Source organism: Leptinotarsa decemlineata, unplaced genomic scaffold, assembly GCF_025532065.1.
Source record: "Leptinotarsa decemlineata unplaced genomic scaffold, Ldec_3_MD MMD2_tig00026328_RagTag_RagTag, whole genome shotgun sequence".
Lineage (NCBI taxonomy): Eukaryota > Metazoa > Arthropoda > Insecta > Coleoptera > Chrysomelidae > Leptinotarsa > Leptinotarsa decemlineata.
The window spans coordinates 19,234,537-19,249,514 of record NW_027412688.1 but is presented as its reverse complement, the minus strand read 5'-3'; the positions used below and the strand labels follow the sequence as shown (position 1 = coordinate 19,249,514).

The window sequence follows — 14,978 nt, the reverse complement described above, 5'->3', positions numbered from 1 at the left end:
AAAAGTCCGTATAGATAACATCAACCTGTGCATACCTCTCCAGTGCTTTTGTTATGTAGTACTGCTAATAAATTAAGTTGAATACTGTGGATCTATCATTTGTGGCCCAATCTGCTCTTATATAATTAATCATCTACAAACATTCTTTCACACTTTCTATGTTTTTTACCACTTTTAACGTAATTAACGTCCTATAGGACGAAATTGCAATGATGTTAGTTACAAACAAAAGTGGTAAGAAACATAGAAAGTCTCATTTCTCTTTTCTTCATTATGATTTCCTACCACGTAGTAACGGATACATCCATCAATTTATTCTGACTAATCTATTCAAAAGTTTAGGAATTGCTGATTGTATGAATATCCTTCTATGGTGACATCCTTTTTCGAGCCACTTTTGGAGATGTTACGTATAAAGCTTTGTTTTCATAAATCAGGAAATATACCACTAGATAGGGATTTGTTGCATAAAAGAAAGAGTGGATATGATTATGAGTTAACACACTGTTTCAAAAAGCATAAGGGAACTTCGTCTGGGCCATTGGATAATGTTGATTTCATTATATAAATGACTTCAAAAATACTGGACAGTTCGAATGCACAACTAGAGAGATTAATTTCACTAGTTTGGACTTCCATTGTCTAATATATAAAACGATTTGAAATCCCTGAAACAACTAAAAAAAAAAGAATTAAAAATGAATAGCTGAAAATAACAATCATATTGAGCAAAAATAACCTGAAATGGAATAATAGTGAAATAAAATACAAGTGAAAATAGAACGATTGAACAAAAAATAAAAATAAAGAAATAAAATGAAAATAACAATAAGAGATTCCAAGCCACGTTAGTTCACGACGTTTCGATTGTTAGTATCTACAATCGTCTTTGGCTACTCCAAAGCGATGGTGTAGCAGACTTTGGCTAAAAGACAGCAGAAGCCCCGAAAGGAAGAGAAGCCATCACAACCAGTGCTTGCACATCCCTACATCAGAAGATTATCGGAAAAGATACGAAGAATTGGATCCAAGTACAACATAGAACCTGCTACAGACCCGAAAACACTATCCGTAACAGCCTCACGAAAACCACCAAACGTCGGTGAAAACCACCTATGTCGGTGAAAGTAAGTAATGTTCGCATTGCTGAACACAAGAAACATACACAGCGAGGGGAAACCAGCAAATTAGGTATATCAGAACATGTTTGGACCCATCAACATAACATCGAATGGTCCCAAGCTGAGATCATACACAAAGAGGAACATTGGTTTAGGAGGAAACTTAAAGAAGTCGCATACATGTTATCCAACAATGTATTCAACCAAGCTAGCGTAGAGATACACAACATATGGAAACCCATAATCAAGCGAAAAATGGCCATCTCCCGTCAAACGGTCATCTCCCACTAAATCAGTGAAGCGGAAAAAGGAAAGCAGAGTGAGAGTGAAAGTACTCAAATAACCTATAAATAGTCAGCTCACGGAGGAATTACCCGAAGAGGATTGTGGATATTAACAATCGAAACGTCGTGAATTAACTTGGCTTGGAATGTCTTAACTTTTAATTTCATTTCATTTATTTTTTGTTCAATTTGTTCCATTTTTATTTTTATTTTATTTCACTATTATTTCATTTCAGGTTTTTTGCTTTATATAATTGTTTTTTTCTCATCTATTCGTTTTTATTCTTCTTATTCAATTTTTAATTTCTTCTTTTTTGTTCTTTCAGGGATTTCAAATCATTTTATATAATATCAGACAACGGAAGTCCGAACTAATGAAATTTAGGTAGTAGTTATAGAATACTAACCGGCGTAGTTAGGTAATACTAACAGGTAGAAGTAAGGCCACTAGGATGTATAAAATATATCCTAGTGGCCTAACCACTAACAGTCTAACCAAATCCATAGTAATCGAACAAGGAACTTCGCCACCAGAAAAACCTTTGTACTAGTTCACGAGAGATACTTTTATAGTAGAATAGAAAAAAACCTGCAGCAACGAGTTTGAGCAGGAGTGTCTTTGATACAGCATCTCGATCAAGAACAAAGTTTTTAGTCGTGACTATAACAAAAAACTTGTGTATTAGATTAAGTTGTTTTCAGGTGAAACTTTATATACATACTAATATTCCTAGAACGAGTCCATTGCTTTTTCAACACAATTTTAATTGAATTCAAAGTTTCAAGTGCCAGAGAAGATTATGGCTCAACTTCCCCAGATCGTTCTTCTTTAATGAGATAATATTTTCATTCATTTTTTCATTCATTAATGCTGCGTGGTATCTGTATGAGATTTCAGTAACATATTTTCCAAATTATTATAAAAATACTATGTTAATGTAATATGAAATATATGTTGATCATTACCGAGAGCTACCATTCATGAAATGAGGGCTAGAGAATATGCTAAAGGGATGATGAAAAAAACGTTTTCAAATTCTAAAGTAGTTGAAAGGTGAAATATTTCATTATATTGGACTATAATATAAACTGAATCCTCATTCTTTTCTTTATTCATATGTCAGTGTTCAGAATTGAAAAATTATATAATTCGTATGATTTTCAGAAAAAAAAATGAAATTGGGAGAAAAAAACCGTTGGAGAGAATGAGTAGCTTTTAAGTGATCCCTCAAATGAAATTACCATTCAACGGGACTGTTTTTTTTCCGTTGATCAAATTACAGTAGTTACAGTTATGAAATGAGAGCATACATCTTTTTTCACGTTTTCTTCTGATTCTGGATTTAAATGAAGCGCTCTTTAAGCTAACAGATTCATGCTAATTTTCAATGTTTCCTAGCATCATTGAATTCGTCAGACACGCCAGAGAATAAAAAACAGTCCCGCACGCTGTGCTTTGACAATTTTTCATGAATATTCATCTAATGAACACCGCATAGAATGAATTGAGCATATTCGGGATATTTTCTTGTTTCATAAACTCTAATTTAGGTATAGTGGATGTTTATATGGAAAGTTGATTATGACTTCATAGGTGCATTTGAAAAAGGTAGTTTGATTGGTGTTTATAGACTGACGTTCAATCGCATATGATGAACTCTGTTCTTCTCTTTGTAATGTCAAAATTCACTCACCTAGTTCGCAGACTATGCTATATATTGGAATCGTCCTATAGACACTAGTACAATGCATAAAGTGTAATTTTGAATAATGTCTAGAACTTTGGATCGTAGTAAATGCTGATGAATAGGCTACTTAGTCATAATCTATTTCAGAGTGGATGTAAGTTCCATACAAGGTTTTGAATCAGTTTAAAATCTTTTTAAAATCTGTTTTTCTGTCAATCAGCTATCGCACCCCAACGAATGACAACCCTCAGAAGTCGAAACTTGTGCGAGCCACGGATTAACGAGGTCTCACCTTTTAACGTGTTATTCTTAACACGACATATTTCAATATCCTCCATTAATTTTCAGTCTTTCTTTGTAATTTTTTTTCATACTTTCTGATTGCAACATTTTTGTACACACTCTGTTTCACTTTTATTAACTTGAAAAAAATCTGTGAACCTTTTTCTGTATTCGGGGACTGATTTATCAACGTTTATTTCAATCTAATCAATACAATTTATCGTATGATTTTCACTATAATTCGTCCACCCACACGCATCTGCACAAAGAAGCAGCTTTCAACAGTATGATCCACAGACTGATAAATGTGCTCTTGTCAGAGGCGAATTTCAATAAAGAACTGAACATAATGAAACAAATAACCGTCAACAATGACGATAGTAGTCGAATACATTCTTTGTTATCAAAACAATTATATAGCCAAGCTTCGAACGAAGTTTACCCAATTCGAAGATAATAGGATGGAAGTTATAGAATCTCAACCTACTCAGGCCAAGCCACTACAAATATTCCAAATTTTCTGCACAACAAAAGTGTAAATATTGCTTTCAAAACCAACAACAACTAAGGCATGCACATTAAGAATAACAAAGATAAAAGTCAGTTTCAGAAAAATTGGGAGTGTGTAAATTATCATGTGGGTCGTGTCGGATGTTTTATATAGGTCAAACTGGAAGAACCTTCAAAGCACGCATTGAGGACCACAAAAATAGTTTCCACAATGGAAAAATAAATTCCACATATGCCACTCTTTCAATCACATGAGTTCAACCATGAATTGAAGACCCTCCATTTCCAGAAAAAAGGTTTGAAACTCAAACTGAATAAATTCAAAAACTCTCAGTATCTTATGAACGATCAAACTGAATTGAATAATTCGCCATTATTGAATCTGTTCATTTCCAGGTAAAAATAGTTAAGTATATTTACGGTACTTTCGAAAAACTTATTCATATACTTAATAAATTCATACCCGAACTTTTCAGGTAGATTCATTCATTAGACAGTAGGCATACAAGTAGGTAATATGTTAGAGTATAAAATAGTTGTAATTTAGAAGTAACTTTCAGTTTACGCTTGAGGAAGCTTTTGTATAGCGAAATACGTGCCTCGGTTTTTTGTAAAACCCTTTACAGTGAAAATCATGCAATAAACTGTAATTATTCAATTTTAAAATGGATTATCGTCAAGTATCGGCCAGTTCTATTCAATTGTTTATTTCAATGATCAGGTATCTCACAAAGTGCTGAATCTACCTACCTATGGTTCGGCTCGTCTCTGTTTTTTGGAAGAATGTACTAGACTTCACATTTACAGTAGGATGTTCTAACTCCTGCTTGATAACTTTTCTGCTGGTAGAATCCGCTTCACTTCGTATTAAAATTATCTGAGAGATGCACCTGAGAGAGCTTCGAATTGCTGATAATGTCTCCCTAACGCGTGATGGATTACATTTTTCTAACATAACTTTCTTCATTTAAATGCAAGTATATAGGTCAAAGCGGAGTATCAGAATACAGTTGGTTTTCAAAACTATACTGATCCAGTAATGAAAAATAATAAAAAAGGTAATAATTTTTGAAATAATCTGAAAACGTATAATTATTATAGAATTTTCACAGTACATTTTATCTGAAACGTGTTTCGCTACACGGCAGCATCATCAGCCACTGGTGGCATCAGTAACTGATGAAGCTACCGAGCGACGAAACGCGTTCTGAATACAATTTATTGTGAACATTCTGTAATTATTATCAAGGATAGTATATTTAATTTTCATTAATCGGTCAGGGTTTTCATAACAATAAATAAAAAAATGTTCACATGCTTGATGTTGACCCGTGGTTATATGATTTACTGCTGTTTTTTCTTGCACGGAAAAACATCTTGTTGAGATACCGGCGAATCCGCCACTTTTTAAAATTTATTTATTTTCCTTGATTCGCAAAATTTTTGATATACTGTGTTTTAACAGTATAAAACAGGTAGTGAGGCTATTGAGCGCACTGTTTGATTGCTTTCTTTTCCAAAAACTATATGTTCAACCGACAACTGAGTTATTTGGCACAACTCACTGTTACTGAACTTAGCCGTATGCAGACTCTTATGAAGTGAACAATGTCAAAGATGACAAAAGTTCGTCAACAAATCAAAATTGTTTATTCAATTTTTCATTGACCTTTTTTGGGTATTTGTTACCTTCCACAATCTGAAAAATATTAAAATTAGAATGGAGAACTTTATACAAGTGTAGAAGGGCAAACTTTTAAATTTACCCCGATAAGTTACTGCGTAAAAATCAAAGTATTTTTCACAAAGAACAATCTTCTATTCATCAGTAACTTGTCGTATTTAACAATTTTGCCTATCAAAAAAATATTAAGAAATAATACTTATCTTTTACGTTTCGGAGGCCAAAATCTGCCTCCGTCTTCAGAAATGGATAAAAAATTCGAATATATTCGCAGTTATTCCTTTTTTGATATTTCATTTCTTTACTTCTTCGACAGATGTCAAAGAAGTTTTGAAATATGAAATTATGTCAATGTTGTTGATTGACAACTGAAACATTCGATGTAATACAAGGTACTCTCCGATATCAGTTTGTTGCTATTTCGCCACTATCCAAAGTTTTCTTCAAGATGAGTAGCCAAGTACGGTCTATTTCTAAGGAGCTATTCGAGATACAATTCTCTTCAGACATGAGAATATACGCTGATTCTTTTAGCTTACGTCTCTTAGAATGAGGCTCATTGGTAATCATTCTTGTCCTATTCCATTCCACCCGCTGTTCACCGTCTGATTTTAAAATGTGTTCTGATAATTTTGATCCTGTCAATTGTCTATTTTTTATATAATCTCGATGTTCATTCTCACGCACTTTCAATGGTCTTGAGGTTTCACCAATGTAACTTTTACCACAAGAACAAGGTATTTTATAAATACATTTTTTTTGTTTTTTCTTCAGTGTTGTTGGGTTTTGTATGTGTGAGTATAGTATTTTGCCCTTCTTCACTTGTATAAAGTTCTCCATTCTAATTTTTATATTTTTCAGATTGTGGAAGGTAAAAAATACCCAAAAAAGGTCGATGAAAAACTGATTTTTTCCTCCACAAAAATGACTTTCGTTGAATGTTTATTCAAGTCTCGTCACACTTTCACTATTCCATGATTCCTATTGAATAATTTACTAAACTGTCTGTCAAATATCACCGTCAAACTTCAATTGTTTTTGTCTTTTTTGTCTACCTACCTGTTGAATATTGTATTCTACGTTATTTGTTACTGAATGCACATTTCTACTTCAAGTTAACGTCAACACTCATAATCGGGTCTTGCGATTATGAGAGAACAGTATCAAGGCAGTATCAAGGCAGAAATTGCTCTTCCATCCAACCAGTGAAAGATAACTTATATTGATACATATTATTTGCAATCGAACCTAATGAAAAATAAAAAAAAGAGAAGAAGGGAGAGAGGCAAAAAAAAAAGAAAGAAAAGCAGAAAAGAGAAGCAAAAAACGAATAAAAGAGAATTTGATGTTTTATATGTGAAAAATCATGTCACAAACATAATGATAAATTTGATGATTTCTACATATATATTATGTATAGGTGTCATCTGATCAATGTTATAAAAGAAGAGAACCGGATTGTAGCATGAATCTCTTCAGGTTTCTCTTGAAACTACGTGGTGGTGGTAGGGATTTCAATTCAATGAGTAGCCGATTATATGAGCGTGCAATGTTATAAGAAAAAGATTCTCGAATTGAAAAAAAAGATTTTTGTTTAGGTGCAGTCAAATTTAGATTGAGAATATCGGTTCTAAAGGACAGTTTCATGAATAGGTAGGCAGGTTTCACAGTGGATATGACCTTATGGAATAAACTAGCAAAATGCAGTGTGCGCCTAGATGTTTTTCAGTATGGAATTATGGTAACATATACCGAAATAACCTGTTAACTGCTACAAAAAAAAAATTATGAACATAGATTTTATTGCTTTATGAGTTGTATCAAATGGGTTGCATCTAATTGAATTGCATCAGGGAAATGGCGTCCTTTGGGAAAGTTGACGTCCTTTGGGCACATAGACACAAGTTAAATTGGCAAAACAGACATATTACAGGACTAAAATAAGTAAGGCAACTAACAAAAGCAAAGAAACATGGAACATAATAAATTATGAATTAGGATGAGAAAATAGTAACCAAAAAATGGTATTATTCTTACAACAAATAATTGTCTTATATCTGACACAACTGTGACTGCAGAAGTGTTTGCCGATCATTTCTCCAATGCAGCAGAAATAGCTATGTCAAATCACTTAGGACAGAACATGGTCCTTCCATGCACCCTCGCTAAGGAAATCAATATCAAATGTCCATTTAAATCGCCATCCATCACCGAATACGAAATATCAAAAACCTTATTTGAAATGAAGAACAAATCATCTTCCGGTATGGACGAAATCTTATTATTACTATCAAACATATTTTTTTCCATTATTATTGAACCACTAACTTTTCTTATAGATCAGTCTCTAGTGCAAGGAATCTTTCCTGATGTTTTGAAAAAGGCACTTGTGATTCCTCTCCACAAAAAAGGCAATTTAAATGAAATTGTCAATTACAGGCAAATATCGCTGCTCTGTTCTTTATCCAAATTAATAGAAAAGATAATAGTAAATAGAATAACCCATTACTTGGAAAGCAACAACATACTTTCAACTTCTCAGCACGGTTTTGTTAAAAAGAGAGCCATTGAAACAGCTTCCTACCATCTTCTCGATTACATTTACCGTCAGATTGATAAAAATAACTACGTCTTATCACTATTCTTTGACCTATCGAAGGCATTCGATACGATGTGCGTAGAATTTCTTTTGAAAAAAATAAGACAATGTAATTTCTCATCTAACATCATGAATTGGATCAAATCCTACATGACGGAAAGAACTATGTATGTCTCTTGTAATAATGTACTTTCTGATTCTTATGCCGTAAAACTTGGTATACCTCAAGGATCTGTTATCGGACCACTACTCTTTCTCCTATACGTTAACGACATGCCGCAACATATAATAACAGGTTATGTTACAATGTTTGCCGATGATACTACCATTACCGTATCAGGTTCAACTGTTGAACAACTTGCTTCCAACATGAAGACCGTGATCGATGATTTCAGCTCCTGGTGTCAGAGAAACAAACTAATCCTTAACATCTCGAAGTCAGTGGCTGTGAAATTTTACAGGAAATGGCGACCCCACAACGTTATCGACATTGAAGACTTGCACACGTCCACAGAAGTTAAATTCCTGGGTATTCATCTTGACGCCAACCTAAATTGGGCAAAACAAATCAATCATGTATGTGCAAATTTGAACAAAGCTTTTTATGCTATACGGCAGATGAAGCCCAGTTTAGATAAAGCAGGGTTACTAAATATCTACTACGCAATGGTTCACTCTCGATTTAGTATAAATATCATGGCTTGGGGAAGAGCAAGAGACTTAAATAGAGTTTTTGTGGCTCAGAAAAGAATCCTTAGACTCATATTTAATTTGAATTTCAGGGATAGTGGTCGGCCTATTTTTATAGAAAAAAGATTTCAACCCTCATATCCATTTATATTTTTAAACGTGTTTTGTTCGCAAGACATAACTTATCGGTTCTTGCGACAAATGGATCTGAGCACGAACATAATACACGGCATGGAGCTTCTTTAAGAATTCCACAGCACAGAACCTCATTATATGAGAACTCCCCACGGTACAATGTAAGCAGCTCTTACAATAAGTTACCAAATCAGCTGAAACAAATTGATGATGATAAGGTATTTCAAAACAAAATTAAAAATTTTTTACTTAAAAAGTGCTATTATAGATACCAAGAGTTTATAAATGATAATTTGATAGACACAGATTTTACATGACTGTTAAGTTTTTAAATGGTAAACGATATTGATTGTTTGTTTTTTATATATACTGACGCTCCAATTCATATGTACGAAATGAAAGATTTTATTTATTTATATATATGTCCGTTTATTTTTTTATTTTTTATTTTTCAGTGTAACAAATTATAATATAATATTAACTTACCTAATGTACCAACAAACGGTTAATAAACTATTATTATTATTATTATTATTATTTTTCACCGTAGTGTGCGCTGGTCAGGCCCTATCCCCCGAAGCCCCGATACATTCGGGAGGGCGCGCCAGCATAATCAACCAATGACCACTCCCCACACCGTGGGGTAAGTGATCATTGGGTCCGAGAATCATATGCCCTGAGCAAACGCAGTGAGCCAAGAATGACAGCCTTCTGCATCTGTGCGGCTAAGATTTCTGCCTTAGTGCGGCAAGCCGGTATGATTTTGAGATTCGAGAGTAGAGAAGACATCATTCCACCAAGGACTCCAATAATCAGAACGACCATCTTGACAGAGTGATCTGGATAGAGTCTGCGGAGTTCGAAGAGAAAATCTCGATATTTTATCCGTTTTTCCTCCTCTTTTCTGACGATATTCGTCTCGCCAGGAGCTGAAAACTCCACGACAAATATCGTTTTGGTCTGGTGGTCGAGAAGGACTACATCAGGCTTATTAGCTTGTATGAGCCTGAGGGTGGGGAACGAATAGTTCCAATAAATTCGGCACTTCTCGTTCCCCACAACGGATTCAATATCCCCCGGAGCGTAGGGCAACACCGGTGTCTCGTCAATACCGTAAGAGTGCCGTAGATGGTAATATAGCACTCTTAGGGCCGCGTTATGTCGATTGATATAGGCCGAGACCGCATATGCTGGACATGCTGATAGCAAGTGCATTAGGGTCTCGGGCGCCTCGCGGCAGGCCCTGCACCTTGTGTCAGGAACCTCTATACCCATCACGCGACTGCGGTAGACTAAGGTGTTGAAGACACCATCCTGGCAAGCCATGATGAACCCCTCAGTTTCCGACTTCAGCCCACTCGACCTGAGAAAAGCGAACGTCAGGCGCTTTGATAAGCCAAGGTCTTCAATGTTATTGAAGAAGACCCCCTTACTTCTGCGGAGACACAGAGTTATTATTATTATTATTATTATTATTATTATTTTTTCACCGTAGTGTGCGCTGGTCAGGCCCTATCCCCCAAAGCCCCGATACATTCGGGAGGGCGCGCCAGCATAATCAACCAATGACCACTCCCCACACCGTGGGGTAAGTGATCATTGGGTCCGAGAATCATGTGCCCTGAGCAAACGCAGTGAGCCAAGAATGACAGCCTTCTGCATCTGTGCGGCTAAGATTTCTGCCTTAGTGCGGCAAGCCGGTATGATTTTGAGATTCGAGAGTAGAGAAGACATCATTCCACCAAGGACTCCAATAATCAGAACGACCATCTTGACAGAGTGATCTGGATAGAGTCTGCGGAGTTCGAAGAGAAAATCTCGATATTTTATCCGTTTTTCCTCCTCTTTAATGACGATATACGTCTCGCCAGGAGCTGAAAACTCCACGACAAATATCGTTTTGGTCTGGTGGTCGAGAAATTATTATTATTATTATTATTATTATTATTATTATTATAACTTGTTTGATAACTTCATTTTTTGATTTATTTCAGCTGAACAGATTTTATACAATAATTTCAATGCATAACAATATGGTGTGTTCTAGATAATAACGACACTGGTTTTCTTTGAGACAAACGAACTTCAAAGTTCGCAACGTCACCTTATTGCTGAGTCTCTTGACATCTCCTCTGTATATTCTAGCCCATTGGACGACATTAGCTTGTTCATTTGGAACACAGCCTTCAATCATGTCAAACTGACAAATGTGTAAGTGCATAGAAATGAATAAAAATCATGAACACGGGTTTGTGAGCGGTGTAAACGTTTCAAAAAGGGCAAGAAGACATCGAAGATGATCCATGATCAAGATACACAAAAGCGACTTGATATTTGCAGTGTTGCTTATTTGAATATTGGGATGAGACAATTGGGACAAATAATTCACGAATATTTCAATATGAGAAACATTTTGTATATAGAATAATATCAACGAATTTTTTTTTCATATCGTCACTTCACCATTTCTCTCTATCCATGAGAGTAAAAATTTCAGGTACAATTTCCAATTGTGGGTTCATACCGAATCCCAAAAATCCTATAGAGCAAGACATATTCGAAAATCTGTACGTTGGACGTTGTTTCGGACATCCATGAAAATCTTTCCTGATTCGTATGTTCACAACAAGAAATATAATTCCAACGGAACGAAACACATCGTATTATTTGCTGCTTTCTGCCGGCTGGAATTATTGTTTTATGCTTGCGGTCTTGGCTTGTGCCTGTTTGCGAAACTGAATGTAGGCACTAGGAACCGCGAAACTTTGTTAAGTGTACCACAATAGAGATAAACGGATAACTGCTATCTCTGCCAACGGCTGGTATACAAAAGTCATTGCTACTACCACCGAAATCGTGCTGAACAATGGTAAAAATATTCCAATTTGATCGCAAGAAAGTTGATTAATAATAAATTATGAGGTGTGGCGTTTCAAAAACGTACTTATTTGATATTGAAAATCTATAAAAAAATCTGAGTCGTTATTTATATGAGTTATGAATATGATGATATTTTTATGTACAATTAATGGAAATGTCAACACATCAAGTGTCTACAACACACTGTTTTGTAAGATGTTATACAATATGTGTCACATGAGGTTTTTCTTCAAAAGTTTGAAGTGAAGGGAGGATTTGTTTTTGTATATTAGTTATAGATATCATTGTACTGGGTTTTTCTCAATTGATTAGTGATGTCATATTGTCATCAACCCTCTTTTTATTGTATATAAATGACTTTTTGGAAAAAAACAAGAGTCCAATATATTTCTTTGCTAACGACAGTAAACTTGTCTCGTCATTTCATTTGGATTCCAGGATATCGGCTACAGCGGCACTTCTTCACCGGCAGTAAGAGATTGTATATCTTAATGAGTTGGGGTGAAAGTAACCACGTTCAATTCAATACCACAAAAACCCAGGCAAAAGATGAATGTTTCCGAACCGAATATAATAATGTCAGGTCAGAAAATTATGCTTTTTGCTTCGATAAGTTTGTTGGAGGTTAAAATGGACACCAATATGTCTTGGCACAATCATGTCGTTGAAATTCTAACAGTCGCTCCTCAAAAGCTTGGAACACTGTTCCGAACCAGAGAACTGTACCTACAAACTCAAGCAACTTTTGATGCTTCATAAAGCTCAGATCAGATCTTTTTGGAGTATTGTTCGCATGTATGGCGCTCTGCATCCAAACATGCCCTGAAGTTGCTGGATTCCATCCAGAAAAAAAAACCATCTCAAAAAAAAACCGGTCTCAACCATTATAAGCATTACTCACTTATTCTGTGGCCGTGCTCTAGTGCATGTTGAGCAAACAATAGACTTTTCTGGTCTATGAAACCGAAAATATGAAATATATTCCTCATAGCGACCTTTCGAAATCTGCTTAGTTTGACCAGTTTGCAGTCCTCACAGTTCATTTCATAAATTCCAGACTGTTTCCGGTTGCCCATTACTTGTCGAAATGTAGGAGTACTTTTGAAAGCCACTTCACTATTTATTTGGAAAAAATTGAATCAATTCGTTGAAGAAGCTATAAATTTTGATTCTTCATTTTTCTGAAGACAATTTTTTTCACCCAATTAACGTATATGCTATGTTATATACTTTCAGTTATCTTCTTCATAAACTGTTTTTTATATCTCATCATATGATTTTTTCAAACATCATTCATGGCATGGATGTCATGGCATTTTCTAAAGCCATGACATCCAGAAATGTTCAAGGAGTAACAAGTATCCTTCAAAGGAAGTGGATAAGTTAATTAATAAAAAGACATAATTTAGAGAGTGTCTTCGTAAATCCACGACCAGATGAAGGCTCAAAATTTATAGTTCTTCCAATCAAACCATATCAAACCATAATATGAAAGTGGATGTCAAAACTTCTCGTACACTTCAACAAGTATTCGAATGTAAGCTTTCACGCACGCGATTCATCATGCGCAGACGTTTAATTCTGCCATTTGTTAGGTTAGATTAGTATCTTTTGTACTGAGTAATCTTTCAATAAAAGCATTCATTATTATTTTTGAGTTTCTAGCCTCTCGGTATTTTCGAACAGGATTTTGTGTTTCCCGTCGGACAGTGCTTGTTCAGCGACTGCAGACTTTTTGTTTTGTCCCAATTGGCAACTCCGCTTGTGCTCGATATAGAGTTTACCACAGTGACATGGAATCCTGTAAACTCGCGCCGATTTGAGTGGATCTCTGCTGTCTTTTGCAGAACTCAGATACTCAGATATTTCTTTAGTTGGTTTGAAGACGGTGTTAACTTTCTCCTTGTTTAGAATTTTCCTGATTCGGTTGGTGACACCTTCTATGTATCCCTTGGGGTTGATTTTTACTGATGTTTCTCTTCTTTTTCTTTGAACGTGTAGCGCGGATTATATCTTTTCTGTCGTAGCCGTTCGCTTGTAACACAATTGTTAGATGTTTTATTTCGTTGTCGACGTACCTTTCTTAAAATATTCTCAAAGGTCTGTTCACTAGGGTGTTGATGACGATTCGTTTCTGTTTTGGATGATGGTTGGATCCATTATGTATGTATCGATCTGTGTGTGTTTTAACCAGTGATGAAACAAGTTTACTAGCTAAAGGGGAAAATTTCAGCGTAACACCATCGACAATACCCACAGAAAAAATCATAGCGAACATAGAAGCCGGAATTGAAAATCTACCTGCAGATATCAAAGAAGAATTACGAGGCGAATCTGCAAGAATGCTGAGGAAATTCAGACCTCCGAGATGCAGCATTCCAACGGGTGAAAATGCCGCCAATGCCGCCAAATGCCGTCTCAATGCTGACGAAAATATCACCATTCTGCCTGCTGACAAAGGAAACGCAACAATGGTCTCAAACACTTCAAACTATAAAAGCAAAGTCAATAACCTTGTCAGTCAAGAAACGTACAAAAGATTACAAAAAGACCTAACAGAGAAAATCACAAGAAAGACCAATCAACTGATAGAACTTCATTACCACAAGAGATAAAAAAGAAACTTTGCAGATCAGAAGCATTACCACCGAAGCTCTATGGATAACCGAAAATTCATAAAGAGGATGTACCACTAAGACCGATATCAAATGCCACAGGTTCACCAACCTACAACCTCGACGAAACATTTATCGGATATGCTGCAGAAACATATTGGGAAGACTAAGACATACGTTCAAGGCTCTATTGACTTCATAAAACATTTGAAAGGCATCACGTTAGAGCCAAACGACATTCTAGTTAGCTTCGATATTGTATCCTTTTTCACAAATGTACCACTCGCGGAATTCCTGAGCTACATAAAGGAGATCTTTCCACAATATATCAACTAATTTCGACAGTCACTAACGACAGTTCATTTTCAATGGAATCAAACCTTTCATGGCAGTCCACCTAGCCATGAGTGGCGAATTTCTACACAAAAAAATTTGAAGAAAAATCCATTCAAACTGTGGAAAAACGACCGAAGCACTGGTTGAGGTATGT

General features: G+C 35.4%; 1 protein-coding gene across 1 annotated transcript; it reads left to right on the top strand.

Moving 5' to 3' along the window:
• The first annotated feature begins 14,038 nt into the window (after window positions 1–14,038).
• On the top strand, window positions 14,039–14,488 carry LOC141485619 (uncharacterized). Its single transcript, XM_074182639.1, has one exon. It carries the CDS (start codon window positions 14,039–14,041, stop codon window positions 14,486–14,488), a length of 450 nt encoding a protein of 149 aa, XP_074038740.1.
• The last annotated feature ends 490 nt before the right edge of the window (window positions 14,489–14,978 follow it).

Coding starts and splice junctions, on each gene's coding strand:
- LOC141485619 (XM_074182639.1), top strand. CDS start 14,039: ATGTATCGATCTGTGTGTGTTTTAACCAGTGATGAAACAAGTTTACTA.